This window comes from Zootoca vivipara, chromosome 1, assembly GCF_963506605.1.
Source record: "Zootoca vivipara chromosome 1, rZooViv1.1, whole genome shotgun sequence".
Taxonomy (NCBI): Eukaryota; Metazoa; Chordata; class Lepidosauria; order Squamata; family Lacertidae; genus Zootoca; species Zootoca vivipara.
This window is the reverse complement of record NC_083276.1, coordinates 46,291,503-46,310,163: the sequence shown is the minus strand read 5'-3', so window position 1 is coordinate 46,310,163 and position 18,661 is coordinate 46,291,503. Positions and strand designations below refer to the sequence as shown.

General features: G+C 43.3%; 1 protein-coding gene across 1 annotated transcript in view; it reads left to right on the top strand.

Annotated features, from left to right (window-relative positions):
• The window catches only part of SMOC1 (SPARC related modular calcium binding 1), a 69,808-nt gene extending 67,297 nt beyond the window's left edge, over positions 1-2,511 (top strand). Inside the window, exon 13 of the mRNA XM_035113442.2 lies at positions 1,029-2,511. Coding sequence (XP_034969333.1) covers positions 1,029-1,045 — 17 coding nt within the window. The 3' untranslated portion in view covers positions 1,046-2,511. The remainder of the gene's footprint in view (positions 1-1,028) is intronic.
• Positions 2,512-18,661: the final 16,150 nt, after the last annotated feature.

Sequence of the window (18,661 nt, the reverse complement as noted above, 5' to 3'; positions counted from 1 at the left end):
AAGTGGAGTAGTCCTTAAGATACATGGGTCCCAGGTTGAACGGTTGAAAGGTAACTACCAGCACTTAGAAGTTAGTCTAGAAGCAAATTGTCAGCCGCCGCCGCAAAATTCAAACATATCCCCATCTCCTGATGTCAGTCAGGAGAGAAGCAGCATAGTTTTTGATTAGCTGCAGCTTCTGAGTTGGTTTGAAGGGCAAACCCAAGTAAAGTCCTTTACACTACTCAGCGCTTAGCCACACTTCTGTTTGGCCCATGTTTTATAGACATGGGGTCCGAGAAGTGTTGCGGGTTTTCTTGGGGAAAGCGGTGGGACAAAAGAAAACCCTCTTGGAACTGTGCCTAGAAATCACAGGACAAGAGGAAGTGTGGGTGAGAGCCCTCAGTCCTCCTGGCTGCATATACAGTGGTACCTCTACTTACGAATAACTCTACTTACGAATGTTTCTACTTACGAATGGAGCTCCGTCCGCCATCTTGGATGCAGTTTAGATAGGATTTTTTCTACTTACGAATTTTTAGATAGGGTTGCTTCTACTTACGAATTTTTTCTCCCAATGCATTCCTATGGGATTCGACTTACAAATTTTTTCAACTTACAAATGTGTGTTCAGAATGCATTAAATTCGTAAGTAGAGGTACCACTGTAGTGAGGTTTCTGCTGTCTGAAAAGGGCAAAGCTTTTGTAACAGGCGTAGCCAGTAAAATGTGCTCCTTACCGATGAGTTTGGTGTATACTGGTGGTTCTTACCAAATTGGTATGTGCAATAGCAGAGATACCCCTACCCCAGCAATTCATCTGTTTAAATCTGCATTAAACCCCCAGGTGTGCAGAAGGTAGGGAGGGCGGAAGAGAAGCCCTAGTTTTTTGTAGCCTTACTGCGTATTGCATTCCCAGGTATTATTAGTTTGTTTGACAGGGGAAAGCTGTTAATTACTTACTAGAAATTTAATTGGAGATTTCACATTTTTTCTTCTTCTCTCCCTCAAACTCTTGCTGTTTCCCACTCCATCTCTCCCCAACTTTAGTCGGACGTCTTGTCTAAGAGCTGATGGAAAAGCATGAACCAGATGGAAGGAAGGACGGACGGACGGACCGGACACATCGCCATTTGAAAACACTCAGGTGGAACTGGCAACATCCAACGTAGCAGAAGTGGCCACCACAACATTTGCACTTTTGGAAAAATAAAATGAAGAGGGGTGGAAGTTGGTCTACTTATTATGCCATTTTATATAGTACTTTAGAGAAGAAGAAAGAATAAACAAAGAAAGAAAAAGATGAAGAAAGAAAACTGAACAGCTACTGATGATTTAAATGTTAGGGATTTGCTTGGACTTGAAGAATGATGTTTAATATACTGTATATAAATGTAAATTGTACAGTTGTCTTGTGCTGGCTTTAGTGTGACTATTTGGTTTCTGCCTATGACTTTTTTGAAGCTGGTTTAGATTAAAGGGGTACAGAGGACTCTGGAATCCAGGGATGCATTGGTTTTGACAACCAATCAAAATTCAACTTCTTTCTTGCACAAGCATAATCATGATTCAAATAAGTCAACAGTGTTGGTGGCTCACACATTACTTGAACACTGTGTGTGCGTCTCTGTGTGTGTGTTCACGCGCACATACCCATCCATACACAAACACAAATGCAGAAAATGGGACTAGTCAGCACTAGTCCTACTCAGAGTAGTTTCTCCCTCTGGAGCATCTGAGGACTACTTTTGTATAGGTCAGCTATGATCTCTCAAGGCCAAGACCACCTTAGCTCCAGCAGTATGACAGTTTCATGTGCTTTCCAGGTTTGCTCCGATTTTTTCTGTTATGGGGTTTAAAGCTAATTGCTGCATTGGCATGAGAATAGCTTTCCCTACCCCATGCTAAATCTTATTCCTGCTGGACTAGCTGCAATCAACCTCCTGATTTTGTTTGGGTCTTGGATGAATGTTGATAAAAGCACATGTCTCCCACACTTTTGCAGAAGAAAGTGGCGTGGGGAAGTAAAAGGCTCTCTTGTCAAAATAAAATGGAGCAGAAGGAGGCAAAACTGTTCTTAAAAAATAGCATGTGTGTGCTAGCAGTATTTGTGCTGTCTTTGTTCATGTACGCTTGCAGGGTCTTTGTGCTGAACATCTCACTGTTGAGAAATGAGGGATCTGAGTGCTATAGGTTTGCTTCCACCTTTTCTGTTGGAAGTTGTCCTGCAAACTTGATTGCCTTGGATTCCTATGCTTGCACTGTGATTGGTGAATCCATAGAAATGCTCCTCAAGGGCAGTGCGGCAATGCATCTCCATGTTTTAGCAGTGGGCTGTTGCAAGCTGAAATACTCGAACATCATTGAAAAGCTGCTGCTTTTCAAGCAAGTCACAATGGTGGATTTACAGGACAGTGCCTCCCCCCCCTTTTTTAAAAATATTTTGGCTTCAGTTAGGTAAAGATAGTTGTGTCTCAGTTACCATAGAGGATGATCAAGCTGAAGAACATCATGCTTTTTGACCCCCCCCCATTTTTTCCCCCTGAACTGCATTGCTCATGCATTTCATGCATGGCCACTGCCCTTTGAAACTTTCTGGAGAACATTCAGCCACACCTTTATTGTACAGCCACGGGAAGTGGCTGAGTCATAAGCTCATCTTAAGCTGATGCAAGATAGTGTGTAAGGACTGCTTTATTTAGTGGAATTTTTTAAAATGTCTGTTTTGATTGGATTTGGTATCAGAGCAATCAATAGCCTGTAGTACTAGTTTAGACTCTGAAATAAACCCCAATAGGAAACACCAGGGGTCATGTTGTACTGTTGAGGAGCAGCCCTGCATCGTCTTTCTCAGATGCTTCTTCCATCATGGTGGTCCTAGGTTCCGTTTTGGCAACCCTCAATATGTCACTTGACAGGAACATATGAAGCTTGTTGGTCCTGGCTCCTTAAATGTTCAGCAGAAGAAGCGAAGCAAGGTTGTAAAAATAGCAACACGATTCTTTGGATTCTGAATCTTAGTGGACTTCTCTGTGGGTAAAAGATTTAAACTGGCCAGAAGAGTTGAGATGCTTCTCTTTGAAAAGCTGTGCCAAATGGTTTCGCAAGTATATTTTAATGTGAATCTTTGTCTCATGGAACAGCAGCACCCACTGCTGGCTTCTCTTGCATGTCACATACAATGTATGTGCCTTCTCCCCTCTCCAAACTCCTCTCTGAATATTCCCCTCTTCTTTTGTACACTGATCGTATTGTGTATGTGTATTGTGTTACTTGGTGTTATTATACAGTGTAAAAAAGTCTTATGTGGCCCTGTTGTAGGAATGAAGAACAACTTGTAAAGAACTTTCTGTAAGCGTCCTTTCTTTTCACATGCTGCCTCCCCCCTCCTCCCTTCACCCAACAGCAATAGCACAGACACTGCTGTAAATTCCTCTGCGACTTACTAGCTCACCTTGTCAAAATGGCCATTGCTTGTTCATCTAGATCAGGCATCCCCAAACTGCGGCCCTCCCCTCCAGATGTTTCGGCCTGCAACTCCCATGATCACTAGCTAACAGGACCAATGGTCAGGGATGATGGGAATTGTAGTCCAAAACATCTGGAGGGCCGAAGTTTGGGGGTGCCTGATCTAGAGAGGCAGCTTTCACCCCACCCCAGCAATACAACTTTTAAGTTTTATTTCTCACATAGGGCTTACACCATCTGATCCATGGTTTCTCTAGCTGAGCAGCTTGTCCACAAGAGCAAAATAACCTCTTGTTGGAAACTTTAACAGCAGCACATGGTCCTAGTTGTTCTTTTCTTGTCTGCCCTTTTGAAGTGTTACAGATACACTAATCTTGGAGATGTTTGCCCTGAGCATAAGGACATGATAATAGTCTTGCAGAATTAGAGCAGGGCCCATCTAGCCTAGACTTCTGTTGTTGCCACTGTCTAGCTAGATGCTTCTGGGTGTACTCATGAGCCTGTGCATAAGGGGGTGATGGCTTCCCTTTTTTGGTTGTCTTGGCCATCTATTAATAAACTATGGATATTTCTGATTATCAGTGTCTGGACATTTTTGTCTTAAGACTGTAAATTCACCTTCTTTCCATGTCTGGCTACATTCAACAGGAGGACAGCACTTTAAAAGAGCATTGCAAACCATCCCATAGAATTGTAGAGTTGGAAGGGACCCCGAGGGTCATCTGGTCCAACCCCCTGCAATGCAGGAATCTCAGCCAAAGCATCCATGACAGATGACCATCCAACCTCTGCTTAAAAACCTCCAAGGAAGGACAGTCCACAACCTCCTGAGGGAGTCCGTTCCACTGTCAAACCGAAAGTATTGCTTTTGAATGGTAGTGCAGTGTTTCTCAACCTTTTTTGGGCCACGGCACACTTGTTCCGTGAAAAAAATCACGAGGCACACCACCATTAAAAAAGTTTTAAAAATTAACTCTGTGCCGTTATAGTCAATTATATTGACTATAATTATGACTGTAAGAAACACTTGCCAATTGCTGTGTTGGTTGCAATCTCCTGTAATAAGGCTTTACAAGCCGTCCTGCGAGTCAGTGTTATGTATTGGCGGCCGCCAGGCTCGTTTGCACTGAGCTTTGGGAAAGAGGAGGAGAAATATTGCTTTCCGGCGGGTCAGCGCTGCTTATTGGCGGCTGCCAGGCACGTGACAATGCAAATCGCCCTTCTCGTCACCGCACGTCGCGGCACACCAGCCAGCGTCTTGAGAAACGCTGTGGTAGTGGGCAAGGCTAGCAATTTGGGGAGTTTTCAGATTTCATACCCTTTTCCGCTCTTTATTTTCCTAGCTGGTACATTGCCACTGGATAATATTTGCTTGCTTTTCATGGCAAGTCAAAAGCTTTGATATTCTGATCCTTATTGCTTCTCACCACCCTTCTGCTTCCATTCTGATGACTCCTTCACATATCGTTTTTTCTTGCCTGGGAAAATGTGAACACCCACAGGCACTATCATGTCTGAAAACTGAGTGAGTCAGTTGTAGGCATAATATGTGTGAGAGAGCCATAGTCTTCTAAGCCACTCATGAGGCCTGATTAAGGCAAACTGGTTTGGCGACAACTTGCCATCAAAACCATTGCTTCACACAGCATGCTGCTTCTGGCCTGCTCACCTCATGGATTGGACAGTGGCCCCCAGTGTGGGCCCCTTTGGGTTGTTGGTCTTCAGCGATTCTGCATTTCTGATTAAGCAATGGTCGGGGCTAATAAAAATGTGCGTAATGACACAGTTGCAAACTCGACTGCTCTAGAACAAGGCTGGTCAGACCTCAGACTTGTGGGATGTGCTTTGTTACTCACAACATCTCCCAAGATGTTGGGGGCAAAACACAGAAGCCTTATTTGGGCATTATTCATCCCCCTGTATATCAACACAGAAGCAGAGAGTACGGCTGTGCTACATAAGGGCACCCCCTGACATGCAATCCTTCATCAACATGTGAGCTGCAAAGGTCTTTAGGGAGGACACCTTCATGTGTACATGTGAAGATGCCCTGGGATCTCCTTGTTCCTGTGCTCAAACAGGGCTTTCAGATTCATGGGCTCAGATTTATTTGTGTGTACCAGAAGACTGCTGGAGGAGACTCTTGAGAGTCCCATGGACTGCAAGAAGATCAAACCTATCCATTCTGAAGGAAATCAGCCCTGAGTGCTCACTGGAAGGACAGATCGTGAAGCTGAGGCTCCAAAACTTTGGCCACCTCATGAGAAGAGAAGACGCCCTGGAAAAGACCCTGATGTTGGCACAAGGAGGAGGGGACGACAGAGGACGAGATGGTTGGACAATGTTCTCAACGCCACCAACATGAGTCTGACCAAACTGCAGTGGAAGACAGGAGTGCCTGGCATGCTCTGGTCCATGGGGTCACTAAGAGTTGGACATGACTAAACAACTAAACAACAACAACACCAGAATACAGATACACCCAGTCCTTACACAAAAACCCATTCCTGGTTCAACCCAGTGCCCCCTATGCTTTTTTCAGCAATATAATTTTTTTTGTGGGGGTAGAGAATCGCTATGTTGCTTTAAAGCAATCTACTTCAAATCACCAAGAGATCTATTAGTAAATCCCAGTCTGCCTTCTGCACCCACAGCCAGCTCTAGAAAATCAAAAGTTGAATGGAGAGAGATTTGTTCCAACTTTCACACAAGCTGTTGGTTCCCCCCCCCCCTTGTACAAGGGACTAATATCTGTCCAGAATGCCACACCCCTCATTTCAATACACCACAGTTCCAATCGAGTCCACAGGACAGCTGGCAGAACTGTCCAATTTTGTTATTTTTATTTTAATGGTTTGATCTAGCACCTCTAGGTTGCAAAGGCATTAGGCTATGTAGGTGTCACGTGAATCTGGAAAACTTGACATTTCAAAAAATGGGGTCTGTGTAATTTTTAATACAGTAAAAGTATATGCCTCTTTCCATTAGCAAACCTGTACAAATTGATGCTTTTGAATTATGGTGCTGGAGGAGACTCTTGAGAGTCCCATGGACTGCTAGAAGATCAAACCTATCCATTCTTAAGGAAATCAGCCCTGAGTGCTCCCTGGAAGGACAGATCGTGAAGCTGAGGCTCCAATACTTTGGCCACCTCATGAGAAGAGAAGAATCCTTGGAAAAGACCCTGATGTTGGGAAAGATGGAGGGCACTAGGAGAAGGGGACGACAGAGGACGAGATGGTTGGACAGTGTTCTCGAAGCTACGAACATGAGTTTGACCAAACTGCGGGAGGCAGTGCAAGACAGGAGTGCCTGGCGTGCTATGGTCCATGGGGTCACGAAGAGTCGGACACGACTAAACGACTAAACAACAACAACAACAAATGGAAAAGCAAATAGCATTTAGATTAAGCACCATATTTTTCCGTGTATAACATGCCACCGTGTATAAGACTACCCTATTTTTGGGTACTCCAAATTGAGGAAATGGGGGGTGGAGATTGCCCAGAGTTGTTGAGCTTTTTTGGGGGGGGGTGTATAAGACAACCTCATATTTTTATATTATTATATAAAATTGTCTTATACACAGAAAAAAAATGGTATATTTTTTATAGGGGAGATGCAGATTCACTTCATTGCCTTTAGGTGCCACTGTTTGCTCTATTGCTTTGTTTAACAAGGTAATGAATTTACTACCTACAGTCCATTAGGTATTGCCTTTCCATTATAGAATGTTTGAGTAATGGTAACAGTGAAATGCAATTTTTCATCAACAAGTGAAATCAAAGCATTATAAACTAAGATGGGGAACTCAATCTGACCAGAGGGCTGGATCAAGAGGTGGCCAACCTGCCTCAGGCCATTTAATCAGCTGCCTGTTAATCAGCTGCAGCTGCTAAGGTGGAATCAGACGCGAACTCTCCTAACTGTGCTGCTGGTTCTTGCTTTGTAGCCAAAAGCAGCAGGAAAAAATGCCAACTTCAAAAAGTCTCAACATTTGGCTGCAAAGCATGATTCTTCTTCTTCTTCTTCTTCTTCTTCTTCTTCTTCTTCTTCTTCTTCTTCTTCTTCTTCTTCTTCTTCTTCTTCTTCTTCTTCCTCTTCTTCTTCTTCTGCGATCATTCTTATCCGAGTAAGATTGTCTTCCATAAACACGATTTTAACAATGGGTCCGTAAGTGACTGTGGAGGCCAATTCTGTATCCACACGTCCTTCCACAGTGGGGACATTGGTTTCCAGGAGGGAGTTGATCACGGTGTGGATTTTCCAAGTGTGCCTTCCTCTTAGCACGTCCTGAGATCGAGTTTCTTCAAAGCCCATGACACCTTTGGTAAAGGCTGTTCTCAAACTGGAGCGCTCGCAGGCCAGTGTTTCCCAGTTGTCAGTGTTTATACTACAAGAAAGAAGGAAAAATCAGAATTTAACAAAAATAATTTACTATAGGAAGGAAGGAGAAAAGGTATAAAGAAATATAAAGAAGTTGAATTGCTGTGGAGGGAAGTAGAGGGTGGGTGGTGGGTTTTATAAGCGTATAATTATGTAGTTGTAATTTAGGTATTATATTTTTTGTTACGGAATTATTGATAATTTTCAATAAAGATCTTTGTGGGGGGGGAGATACTACCTTCAGCTGTTTCATGCCTGTGTTGTATGACATCATAAAAAAACCTTTAGCAAGCTACACAGGACTTTCAAAGATAGTCTTCTCCCTATTTAGCCACACTATTCCTGCTCTCTTTCCTATGTCAAAGCCAACCTTTTCATTGGTCTCTTTTCATTATAAAGAAAAGGGGACATCCTGTAGCTTAATGGTTTTGCACAACAAGCAATAAACAAACAAACAAACAAGGTAGGTAATAATAAATGAAGGGCTCATTAGATGTGAAGGAAGCAGTGTGTTCTGTTGGACTAATTTCTGCCCTTGAGCTTTTAATTATTTTGACTTTGGGTGAATAATTCTGACTTGAAGGGGCAAAGGAAGCTCAGATTTCACTTTGGATCCAGAGCAGGGAGGATGTTTTTACTTTGCTTGTAAGACTTTAGAATCAGTGTCTCGTTCTGGGTTGTTTTGTGGAGGAATTTCAATAAAAATAAAAGAAGAAGTGTGCATGCAATAACAAACTTAGTTGGTCTCTAAGGTGCTACTGGGAGGAATTTTTTAATTTTGTTTCAAAGATAAAAGAGTCTTTTATAAACTAATTTTTATTGGCATAATGAATTCATGAACATGAATCTCTTCCAAAGCTGGCAAAGGATGTTTCTCCTCTTTGACCTGGTCAGCATATTCTCTGCATGGTATTTTACAGGGAGATATTGACATTTCAGTGACATTAGCTGTGCTGTTCAACAGCATCTAATACCAGAATCTTATATATAGACGGCAGAAAGGAAGCTGGGAACTCTCTGCATGAAGGCCTACAATCCAACATAGAGTAGGAACAGCTCTGCGTGTACATGGGCTGTGTAGTAACGAAGACGCAAAGCAAAAAAGTGGCCAGAAAAAACAAATTTGTATGGCTCCTAAAATACAGAGTTCCCTATGATGAAAGAAATCCATTGGCTTGTCCTAGTATTTTCCACCCATTTACTCCCAGGGTTGTGTTGTGTTGTGTTCTGCATGCAGCCTCAGAATTTGTTTCCACTCACAGGATTGAATTCTGGAAATAATCATTTTAAAGTGCCCTTGCTTGTGAAGAGCACCTTATCTTCCTCACATTGTGTGGATGTCTTCTGTACAAAGCAATGTGGTTCTGGGATGTCCTTAAAGCCTAGGCTGTCTGACAAGTCTGGTTGCTTTATTATTTCACAGGTAAATTCTCTCTTGGTCAAGTGTTGTTTGCACTTTAATTTTACATTGGTTTTAACACTTGCCTTTGGTAAAACTGCTCCCTGTTGTCACACCTGTGAGAGCACACTGGAAAGAGAGGAAGGTGCATTTTCTGCAGAGGCCTTGACATCCTAATCCTTCCATCAATAGGAAATGTATTTCATCCATCCATTCAAAAGGGAATGGAGAGAGGCTCCCCTCACCCTCACTTGACAGGAATTTTAGGCCTGGGCCAACGAAAGATACCTCCCAGTCCCAATGAAATAGACTTAACTCGATTTAAACACAGAAGACACCATAGAGCACAGTATTGCTTTGTAAATTCTGGTTTTGTGGCATTGTTGCTTGGTCAAAAGTTCCACATCTGAAATGTAAATGTTTCTTCCGTCTCCAGGAACTATATCCAAGTACAGTAGTACCTCAGTTTACGTAACCCTCTGGTTACATAAACTTCGGGATGCATAAGCGGCAAACCCGGAAGTATTTTAATGGGTTTTGCCCCTCACACATGCGCAGAAGCAGTCCTCCAGTTGCAAAAACCTCGGGATCCAATCAGACCTCCGGAATGGATCCCGTCTGCAACCGGAGGTACCACTGTATGTGCTTTCATGTTACTAATTCTTTCCATGTTTTTAATTTGGTTCCAGCAAGATAAAAGACACACACACACACACACACACACTTACTTTCCCCTCTTTCATGTGCTTTTTCTCTTCTGCTTCGATGGTTGTGCAAAAGACATTCATACAACCAGCAAAGCAGGTACCAGCTGAAATGAAGGTGCCTGAGGTCTGTCATTTGTGTTGACTTTGTTCAGGTACATATGGGGCAGGCGTAAGGCACCATTTTCAATCCCAAGGCCACATTCGCTTTGGGGCAACTTTCTGGGGTGCATATGCTAGCGATGGGGCAGAGCAGTGAATGTTCATTGGGCTACATTCTACGGTACATATACACAACCTTCTCTATCTTCTATCCAGGCAAGCAGCAGGTATTATCAGAGTGGCCAAGGGAGAGGGTATGTGGCATGGAGCTGGATGGAGCGTGTCCCACAGGCCAGATCAAGAGGCCTAGAAGGCTGCATTTGAGGCCTGGTCCCAACGTCCCCTGCTCATGTAACAGTGCACCACCCTAGCCCTGCACATGTGAAATGGGTTTCCTCCAGTGCCATCCTTGCAAGCAGAAGGTCTCTCCAGGTAGGGAATGTCCCCATGTCTCATAGGGGGCGGTATTTGTTACAAAGGTGCTATTTTGCATCACCCATCCTCCTAGGGCAGTGTACAAACATGCAGAAGACCTTGCAAGTATAAAACAAAAATAATAAGCTATTCAGTAATAATAATAAAAACACCTGCTGGTTGAAGATGAGAGTTGAGGCTCTCTCATGTTGTCTCAAACTCCACAAAGCTAAACAATTGGAAGGCTCAGATACTTCAAGACAACTTGGTGTGTGTGTGTGTGTGTGTGTGTGTGTGTGTGTGTGTGTGTGTGTGTATAAATTTATAAATTTTCTGTTCTACAATTTAAAGCACTCATTTTTACATCCTTAAGATATCAATGACTTCCCTTCTTCTCTTTCCATGGTTCATTTTACATATCATAAATCCCTCCATATTTTTCAAAAACTATACCATTTAGTATTCCATTATTGCATCCATCAAAACTTATTTACACTGTTGAATTTATCTTAATGCTGCCAGCGTTTTCAGCTGTACATATATATTCACTAAACGTTTTCCACTCTTCTCTAAACGTTTGTTCTTCTTGTTCTCTTATTCTATAAGTTAAGCCTGCAAGCTGCGCATATTCTCTCAACCTAAGTTGCCACTCTTCTTTGGTTGGGACCTCACTCGTTTTCCATTTTGGGGCTAACAAAACACGGGCTGCAGTAGTGGCGTACATAAATAACCTTTTTTTTAAAAAAACTTGGGGCATCTTTGATGGTCCAAGCACACCAGCCTCCCCATGCAGATTTGGGCCTGAAAGTGTGAATGTACGCAGAGTATTGTGCAACTGTCCTGACTGTATGGCAGTGGGGGATTGAGCAGTTGGGTGTGTGGTTGTGGTTGCAAAGAGAGGTGCAGCATGGGGCGAGGCATGTGGTGCAGCTGCACCTGGGGTTGGGGCTACATGTGTGGCCTTGTTTCTGAGGTTTCTAGCTGTGCCCATGGGCCCCAAATGGTTGCCACCCTTTGTCTAACCACTGTACCATCTTGTCCTATTCCATCACTAAAGGAAAAGGCATTGCACACAGAAGCCACTAGGCGGCTCCCTCTGCAAACACTGTGCACCTGGAAGAATGTTCCCTTCAAAATTTAAAATGTGCGTGCAGCATTTGGGGTGTGTGTGAACCCTGCCAGCGGAACCCCTCCTCAAGTGCCTCTGCTTGCACAAGGAGACTTTCCTGCCTCCTCTCGCACCCCCTGAAATTGGCTCTGGGGGAGTCAAGGTGTGACGAAATGTCCCACTCTCTACTACTAAAATGCGACACAGGAAACCAGAGGTGAAACCACCCACCCTCTTCTCCTGCCGCCTTAAAATAAACCCCTTTTTACTTGTGGGTTTCTTAGTAAAGAGTGTCTTCCAGCTTACGTGGCCTGGTATCTTGAGAAACTCTAGGCTGTTTGACGGAATAACCTCTTGCCTACAGTAAAGGGTCTCCCTCAGTTTGATTCCCCACTGCAAAAGTTTGCCCTTTCCACTCTGGCAACTTCGTGGCACCCCAGGTTATCCTCCTAAGCCTCCTCAGTGTAGCTCTAGGACACAAACTGTCGCCTCTATTCCTGAGGTAAGTTTTGTCCTCTATTGAGCCACCACTGCTGTGAGTTCTGATACCCCGCTGGAACAATAAAGACGATTCTTCTTGGCAAAAAACAGATGAAATTTTATTATCTTAAAACATAGTAGTGTCTTTATCGTTTAATGTGTTTATCAGCTTTGTTTCATTTGTACAATAACTCTGTCAAACATTTAACCTCAAGCTCTCCTAAACCACAGCTACATTCCCACTCTCTTGACCTTTCAACACATCACACCACTCCCTCCCCCTCTCCCTAACTGACCAAACCGACACTCCCTCTTTTTAAACTGGGAACAGTCCCGCCCCCATCAGAATGTTATGTCAGTCAGGCTGGAGGTGGATTAACTCTTTTCCAGCCAGGTAGGAATAAACATTTCAAAACTGTGTCAATTCGTCACACAAGGGAACCCAAGAACGCATGCAGTGCAAGGGGGTATTATTGCTCCATTGACCAGCAGCAATGTTTGTGCAGAAGGAATATTTGCAATAGCATGATGCTGAATTCCACCCAGCAGTGACTGCCATAGGTTTCAATGGGTCATGAAAACCTTAGTAGCTCCGATTCAGTAAATACAGTCCCTTAACGTGAACAGGAGAATTGTGCATCCACTTTTAGTTGATCAGCCATTCTCTGTCTTTTCTTTTTTCTTAAACCACACATCATCTCACTTTCAGATTCCACAAGACAGAGGAACTCTATGCTTCACTACAGGATTGGCTTGTGTTCCTTAAGAGTCTCACCATTCTCTATTCAATGCAGAATAGTGATTGTTCTCACACCCTTCTAAGCTTTAACAGTATTGATTTAGGCTTCTGCTTCTGGCAGGGCTCCATTTAATTACGGCTGTAATTAAAAAGTTTCCTGTCTACATAGTGATCTCTGTGTATTAGTAGTGACAAGAGGCTCCCAGCAGGGACGCCTCCTCATGGCAGGCCTGCACTTGGAGGGGGCTGAAGGAAGAGTCTGCTGTTTTCTTTCAAGCTGGCTAATACAGTCAAAAAGGTTAGTTCTGTCACAGTGAACTGAACTGTGCCATTTCCTAATTAAATTAATTCAAGTGAGCTCCTCAAGCATTGGAAGAAAGGGCATAACTATTTCAGGTGAGGAACAAAAGCGAAGTAATGCTGTTGGCTAGATTCATGCCAGGAAAGAATTAAGAAAAGGTGGAATCTGCATTCTAGGGAGAGTCCGCCTTTATTAGGGCCTGCATCAGGAAAATTCCTCCTCCTGTTTCAGCTTCTTGGCTGAGGTAGTGCTTAAGGTCACATTACTGCACCTGGGGGTTTCACTGACACATAGCTTTGAGTGAGGCCTGACTGCTTAAACACCACCTCCTTCCTCAGAAGAAGAACATCAGAGATACATGGGCTTGGTTCGCACATAATGCAAAGCCGTGGTTTATTGAACAAACCACAAACAAACCACAAACTAGCTACCAGCTGTTTCACAGACGACCAAAGTTGTTACTCAAACACTGGGATTGTTTCTCATCTATTCTTGCCTGGTGCCTTTGTAATCAGCTGTGCACCTGGTTAAGGGAAAGTGCTGGGTTTGTACATAACACCAATCCGTAGTTAAAGCAAACCAAGGTTTGTAAACCAACAATAAAGTATGGACAAAATTAAAAAATTCCTTCCAGTAGCACCTTAGAGACCAGCTAAGTTTGTCATTGGTATGAGCTTTTGTGTGCATGCACACTTCTTCAGATACACTTTCTTTCTTTCATGCATACAAAAACTCATACCAATGACAAACTTAGTTGGTTTCTAAGGTGCTACTGGAAGGAATGTTTTTATTTTGTTCCGACTACGTCAGACCAACACGGTTACCTACCTGTAAGTAAAGTATGGCTTCAGGTAGTGGTTTACTGACAGGAAAAAATCATACTGGACAGGGTTCATGCAGAATCCTCAGTCATAGTTTAATAAACCATGGTTTCGTGTTATGAGCGACCAGGCCAAGGTCTATCCAGTGTTTTAGCAGCCGCTCAGCAGATGAGCTGGGCTCAAAATCTGTAACTCAGCTGGTGTGTTGTGATCAATTAGGTCCCAAAGTACATCGTGTGCTGATGATGATAATGGTCAGGAAAGAGTAAATGACTCTTTGGATGCTCCACCCCCAATGAATGGAACAAGAGAGAGAGAGAGAGTGAGGTTGGGGTGTGTGTGTTCACATCCTGGGAGGTTTAATGCAGGTGACAGACCAAGAAGTCAATGTTAGAAGCTGGCGGGTGGATGGCGCATCCTTCCCTCACAGTATGGCGAACAGAGCAGGCTCCTCAAGTGAGGCTCTTTACATAAAATATGTTTCCTTCAGCACCGTAAACCGTGTTTTAATGAAACATAATGGAGGCAGATTGCCTTTAACATCTCAGTAATGGCTTTAATAACTCCCTGAGCTTTCTAAGGCTGTGGACTGAAACCCCAAAAGACTTCAGCCAGGAATGTAGAACAGGAATGGACCTGCTGAAAGTGCCAATTTGGGGCAGCATGAGAACCAATGGGAGTTTCTCCCTTGACTTCAGAGGACTGTGCCACAAAAGCTTTCCCTTGCAGAAAACGGAGCGGAGAATTCAGAGGCTTCACCTCTTCCAGAGAAGCCTCCCCCTGGTTTTTCATAAGTTCAAACTAGGGTTGCCATATTTCAAAAAGTAAAAACCAGGACACCCCAAAATTGTTGAGATTTTTTAAGGAAACCCCCAAAATTGATGACTTCCCTAAGATTCAGGACAAAGTGCCACCTTTCAGAAATTCCCCCAGGGTGTCAATTCCACCTTTGAAATTTTGTTATTTAAATGTGGGAAAGGGAATAATATCTTGGACTGGGACATGAGTGGAGTGGAGCTCCGCTTGCAGGATGCTCCCACTGCCATTATTTGGGCGTAGGGCAGGAGAAGGAAGGCAAGCAATTCTTGTGGGTTCTCCCTCCCTTGCAGCCCCTCATTTGCTCTGCAGAAAGAGTGAGGAGTAGTAGAGGGACTGCGGAGGGGAAGGTGAATAAGAGAGAAGCGTCTTTCCCTTTCCCAGCAGAGCCTCTGCTGGATTGAACGAGCAAAGGAAAGGGACACTTAGTGGAGTTCTAAATATTTTATACTGGGAGAAACAAGTATGATTGGCACACAGGGTTAAAGGCTGACTCTTAGCTGCTTGGAACCTACTTAGGGCCTGCTGCACTAGTGCCACAGGCATGGCTGTTGTGGATTCGTGGCTGTACTGCTCACCAAAGCAGCTGGAGAATAGTACAGAGGGTGAAGAAAGAGCTGTGAGGCGAGGGGAGCCCTTTCCCCATCCTTTGGACCACCTGGGAAACTCAGCACACCTGCTGCACTTAGAATGGGTGTGGAGAGCACAGTGGAACGGGACACAATTGTGGACAACCTGAGGAGGTACCATCCACCTTGGGCCTGCCCATAAAAAGCAAGTCTACATTGAGAGACTAGCCTGTCTGCTGTTTCCAGGAATTTCTCCTCTGAGAATTGTGTGGGTGAGCTGAGAGTTTGATTGCACCTGGGTGAGAACCTGAAGGCTGGGAGGGAGCGTGTGTCAGAAGGAAAATTGATTTATATTGATTTATATATTAGTAACTTTGTATTAATATAACTGTATTTTTGTAATGTTTTGTCTGTTGCATTTTTTTTGTACCCTTCTCAGAGATCTTTTTAAGAAGTGGTATAGAAATTCAATAACCAATCAATCAAAACAAAGACAACACAACGGTTCAGTTTATTTTTCTTGTATTTAATGACTTAAAAAATAAAAGGAAGGAACACTCCACTGATATAGTTGGCCCAGAACAGTTCTTTTCAGTGCGTGTTGAGGGCAGCAAAGTAACCATGAGATGGGCAATGGCATAGAGTCCACTCCTCCCAGGCAAGGTGATCTTAAGAAAGAAGTGGATGGGAATAATGTATCTGATACCACACAAGGAGACATCATTTAACGGCGTTTGCTGTACCCAAGTTAGATTTATTAACTAGGCATGGGAAGGCAGAGCTAGGCTGGATCAAATAAGAACTCACCTGATGACCTTGAACCGCCCAGGCCAGTGCTCAAATTAAGGAAATAAATTAATGACTGGCCACACAGATCATGTGGCACGAGAGCAGGAAACCAAGACACTTGAGAGACAAAGCAGGTGAGATGATAACAGCTTTCGTCGGACTGGACTGAATGTTATGACCTTTTCAAGCCTTGCAGAGCTTTCCGGCAGGCAGAAATGAGAAGCTCAGAGGTCGCGCCACTCAGCCTTAAGCCCACCTCACAAGGTTAGTGCGAGGATAAAATAAGATCTCAGTTTCACTCTCCAAAGCTCCTTTAGGGAAGAGCAGGAGGCCCATGTGACAGACGAACCCAAGCACATATATAAACAAGTAACGATGGGAAGGCGAGCAGTTAAGAAAACAGAGTTGTGGTAGAAAGATAGTTGGAACCAAGGCATTGGAACACCTAGCAGGTGTGAAAGAACATAGTGTTGAATAACAGAGATTATATATGGTTGTGGTAACTCCTGAAACTCTGATTCCCCCTCCCTGTCAATAAAATAGAATCCAATTACTTTTTTTAAAATTCCAGAAGAGCTGATCATTAGACTGCTAGCTTTTCATTTCTGAAGTCAAGGTTTGGTACAGAACTCCTTGTAGGGCAGGCACCAAAATATTCATTCATCTAGATTTCTAGCTCCCCCTTCCTCTGAAGCACTAGGAGAAGCAAAAGCAAACAAGCCAAAACCAGGTCAGAAAAGCATGGCTGATGTTTGGGCTGGAGGTGGGATGCCTGCCACAGGGTTACAAGTGGTTCCATAAAAAGGAACCAGCTTTGTGACTTTGGGCGCAGCTCACCACTCTCTTGTGCCCTGATGCAGCTCTCAAGCAGCTCCACAGGGAAGGCACAGGAGACCTTCTCCCGTCCACAACGCCCTTTCTTCTCATGCACATCTCCATTGGGATGATCCACTTTTCGCATAGCTTAAGATACCTAATTTCTTCCTGGAATATAGCCACCTTTAACTAGGGTTTCGTTCTTGGGGTGTGAACTTCCTTGCCACCTCTTAAGCTAGTCTGCCTGCATGACCAAAGCACACTCATTTCCGTCTTTAAGTTTCTTTCAGAGCAATCCTAAGAATGCCTATTCAGAAGCAAGCCAGTACAGTGGGGTTTGCAGCCTATATCTACATCTATATCTATCTCTCTGTGTGCATCTTTTGTGATAAGGAACTACAAATGTAGTGTGGCACGTATGAAAATTCTCTTGTGGTTTCATAGGAAAATAAATGCTTCATTTTCTTTTCATTCGTTGTCATAACCCTTTAGGAACATTTCGTATTTTCGTATTTAGTAATGCATTCCTTTGGCCACTGCAGATTTCTTCTAGCTGTTTTATGCACCTGCCCATGAGTGTGTTGCACACGCCACTCAAGTCACTCTCTCTCACATACCTATTTTCCCTGCTTTTAAAACTTATTTACTATCACTGATTCACTCTGATAACACACAACAAAGACACTCCTTTCCCTGGATTTCTAGCCATTGACTTCTCTGCACCCCCTTTAATTGGCGCAGTTCGAGCACCTAAGGTTTTTGACAGAAGAAAATCTCATTTTTAAAAAAATAAAGCGTAACCTCCCCCAATTTCTTGCACTTTAGAAATATGTATATACATATATATATATAAATGTAAATATATATGTGTGTGTGTGTAGATATAAGTATAGCTTTTATTACCAACCCATTTCATTTGCAACTGTTTATATAATATTTTTCTTTTAAAAAAATACCATTGGAAATTAAAAGGGTGCTTTTTAAGAATGTTCTTCACATGATGCAACCCCGCCCCCCCCAAAAGAATGTTAACAATTAAGACTACCCCCCCTCAATCTAACAGAATCCAGAAGTGATGACCCCCAGAGGAGGGTATGAAAGAAACAAGGTGGCAGCTGCAACAACATAGACCATTAGAATGGGAAAAGTCACATGAGTTGGAAAATATTTGTCAGTACTTCCTTTATATATATAAAAACAAACCCACTGAAACCCTGCCCCTTACACCCAAGGGGATTAGAATTCACTTTGTTGTGTATACAAGATGCCAGTATACTACAGTAACCAGCCATGTAGCATTATCCATGAGGTCATACTCTGTCTCAAAAGAGGTAAGGAAGTCATCTGACCGGAATACCAAGAAATCGCCGAAATAGGTTAATGAAATTGTGTCCTAGATCATGATGCTTCATAGAAAGAGCTTTGCTGCCAATTTAAGACAACAATGATCATTAGGTAGATCTCCAGATGTTTGGAAACAGACTGCCCTCACTTGGATATAACACACTGAACCACAATTCAGCATTTTTTGCATAAGCCTGTTCCCCATCCTCTCCTCTGACATGGCTGTGAGGAGCAAATGGGAAGCAGTAGCTTCTAATCTAAACTAGCTAAGGTTTCTTCTTCCATTCAAACTGCACACATTGGTAAGTTTTAACCATGCTTTATCCAAACAAGCCAGGGTTAAAACAGTACCTTAAATCTGGCTTGGTTCCCCCCCCCTTCCTAAACAACTTACGTACCTTAATTGCCGAATGGAATCCAAAAATGT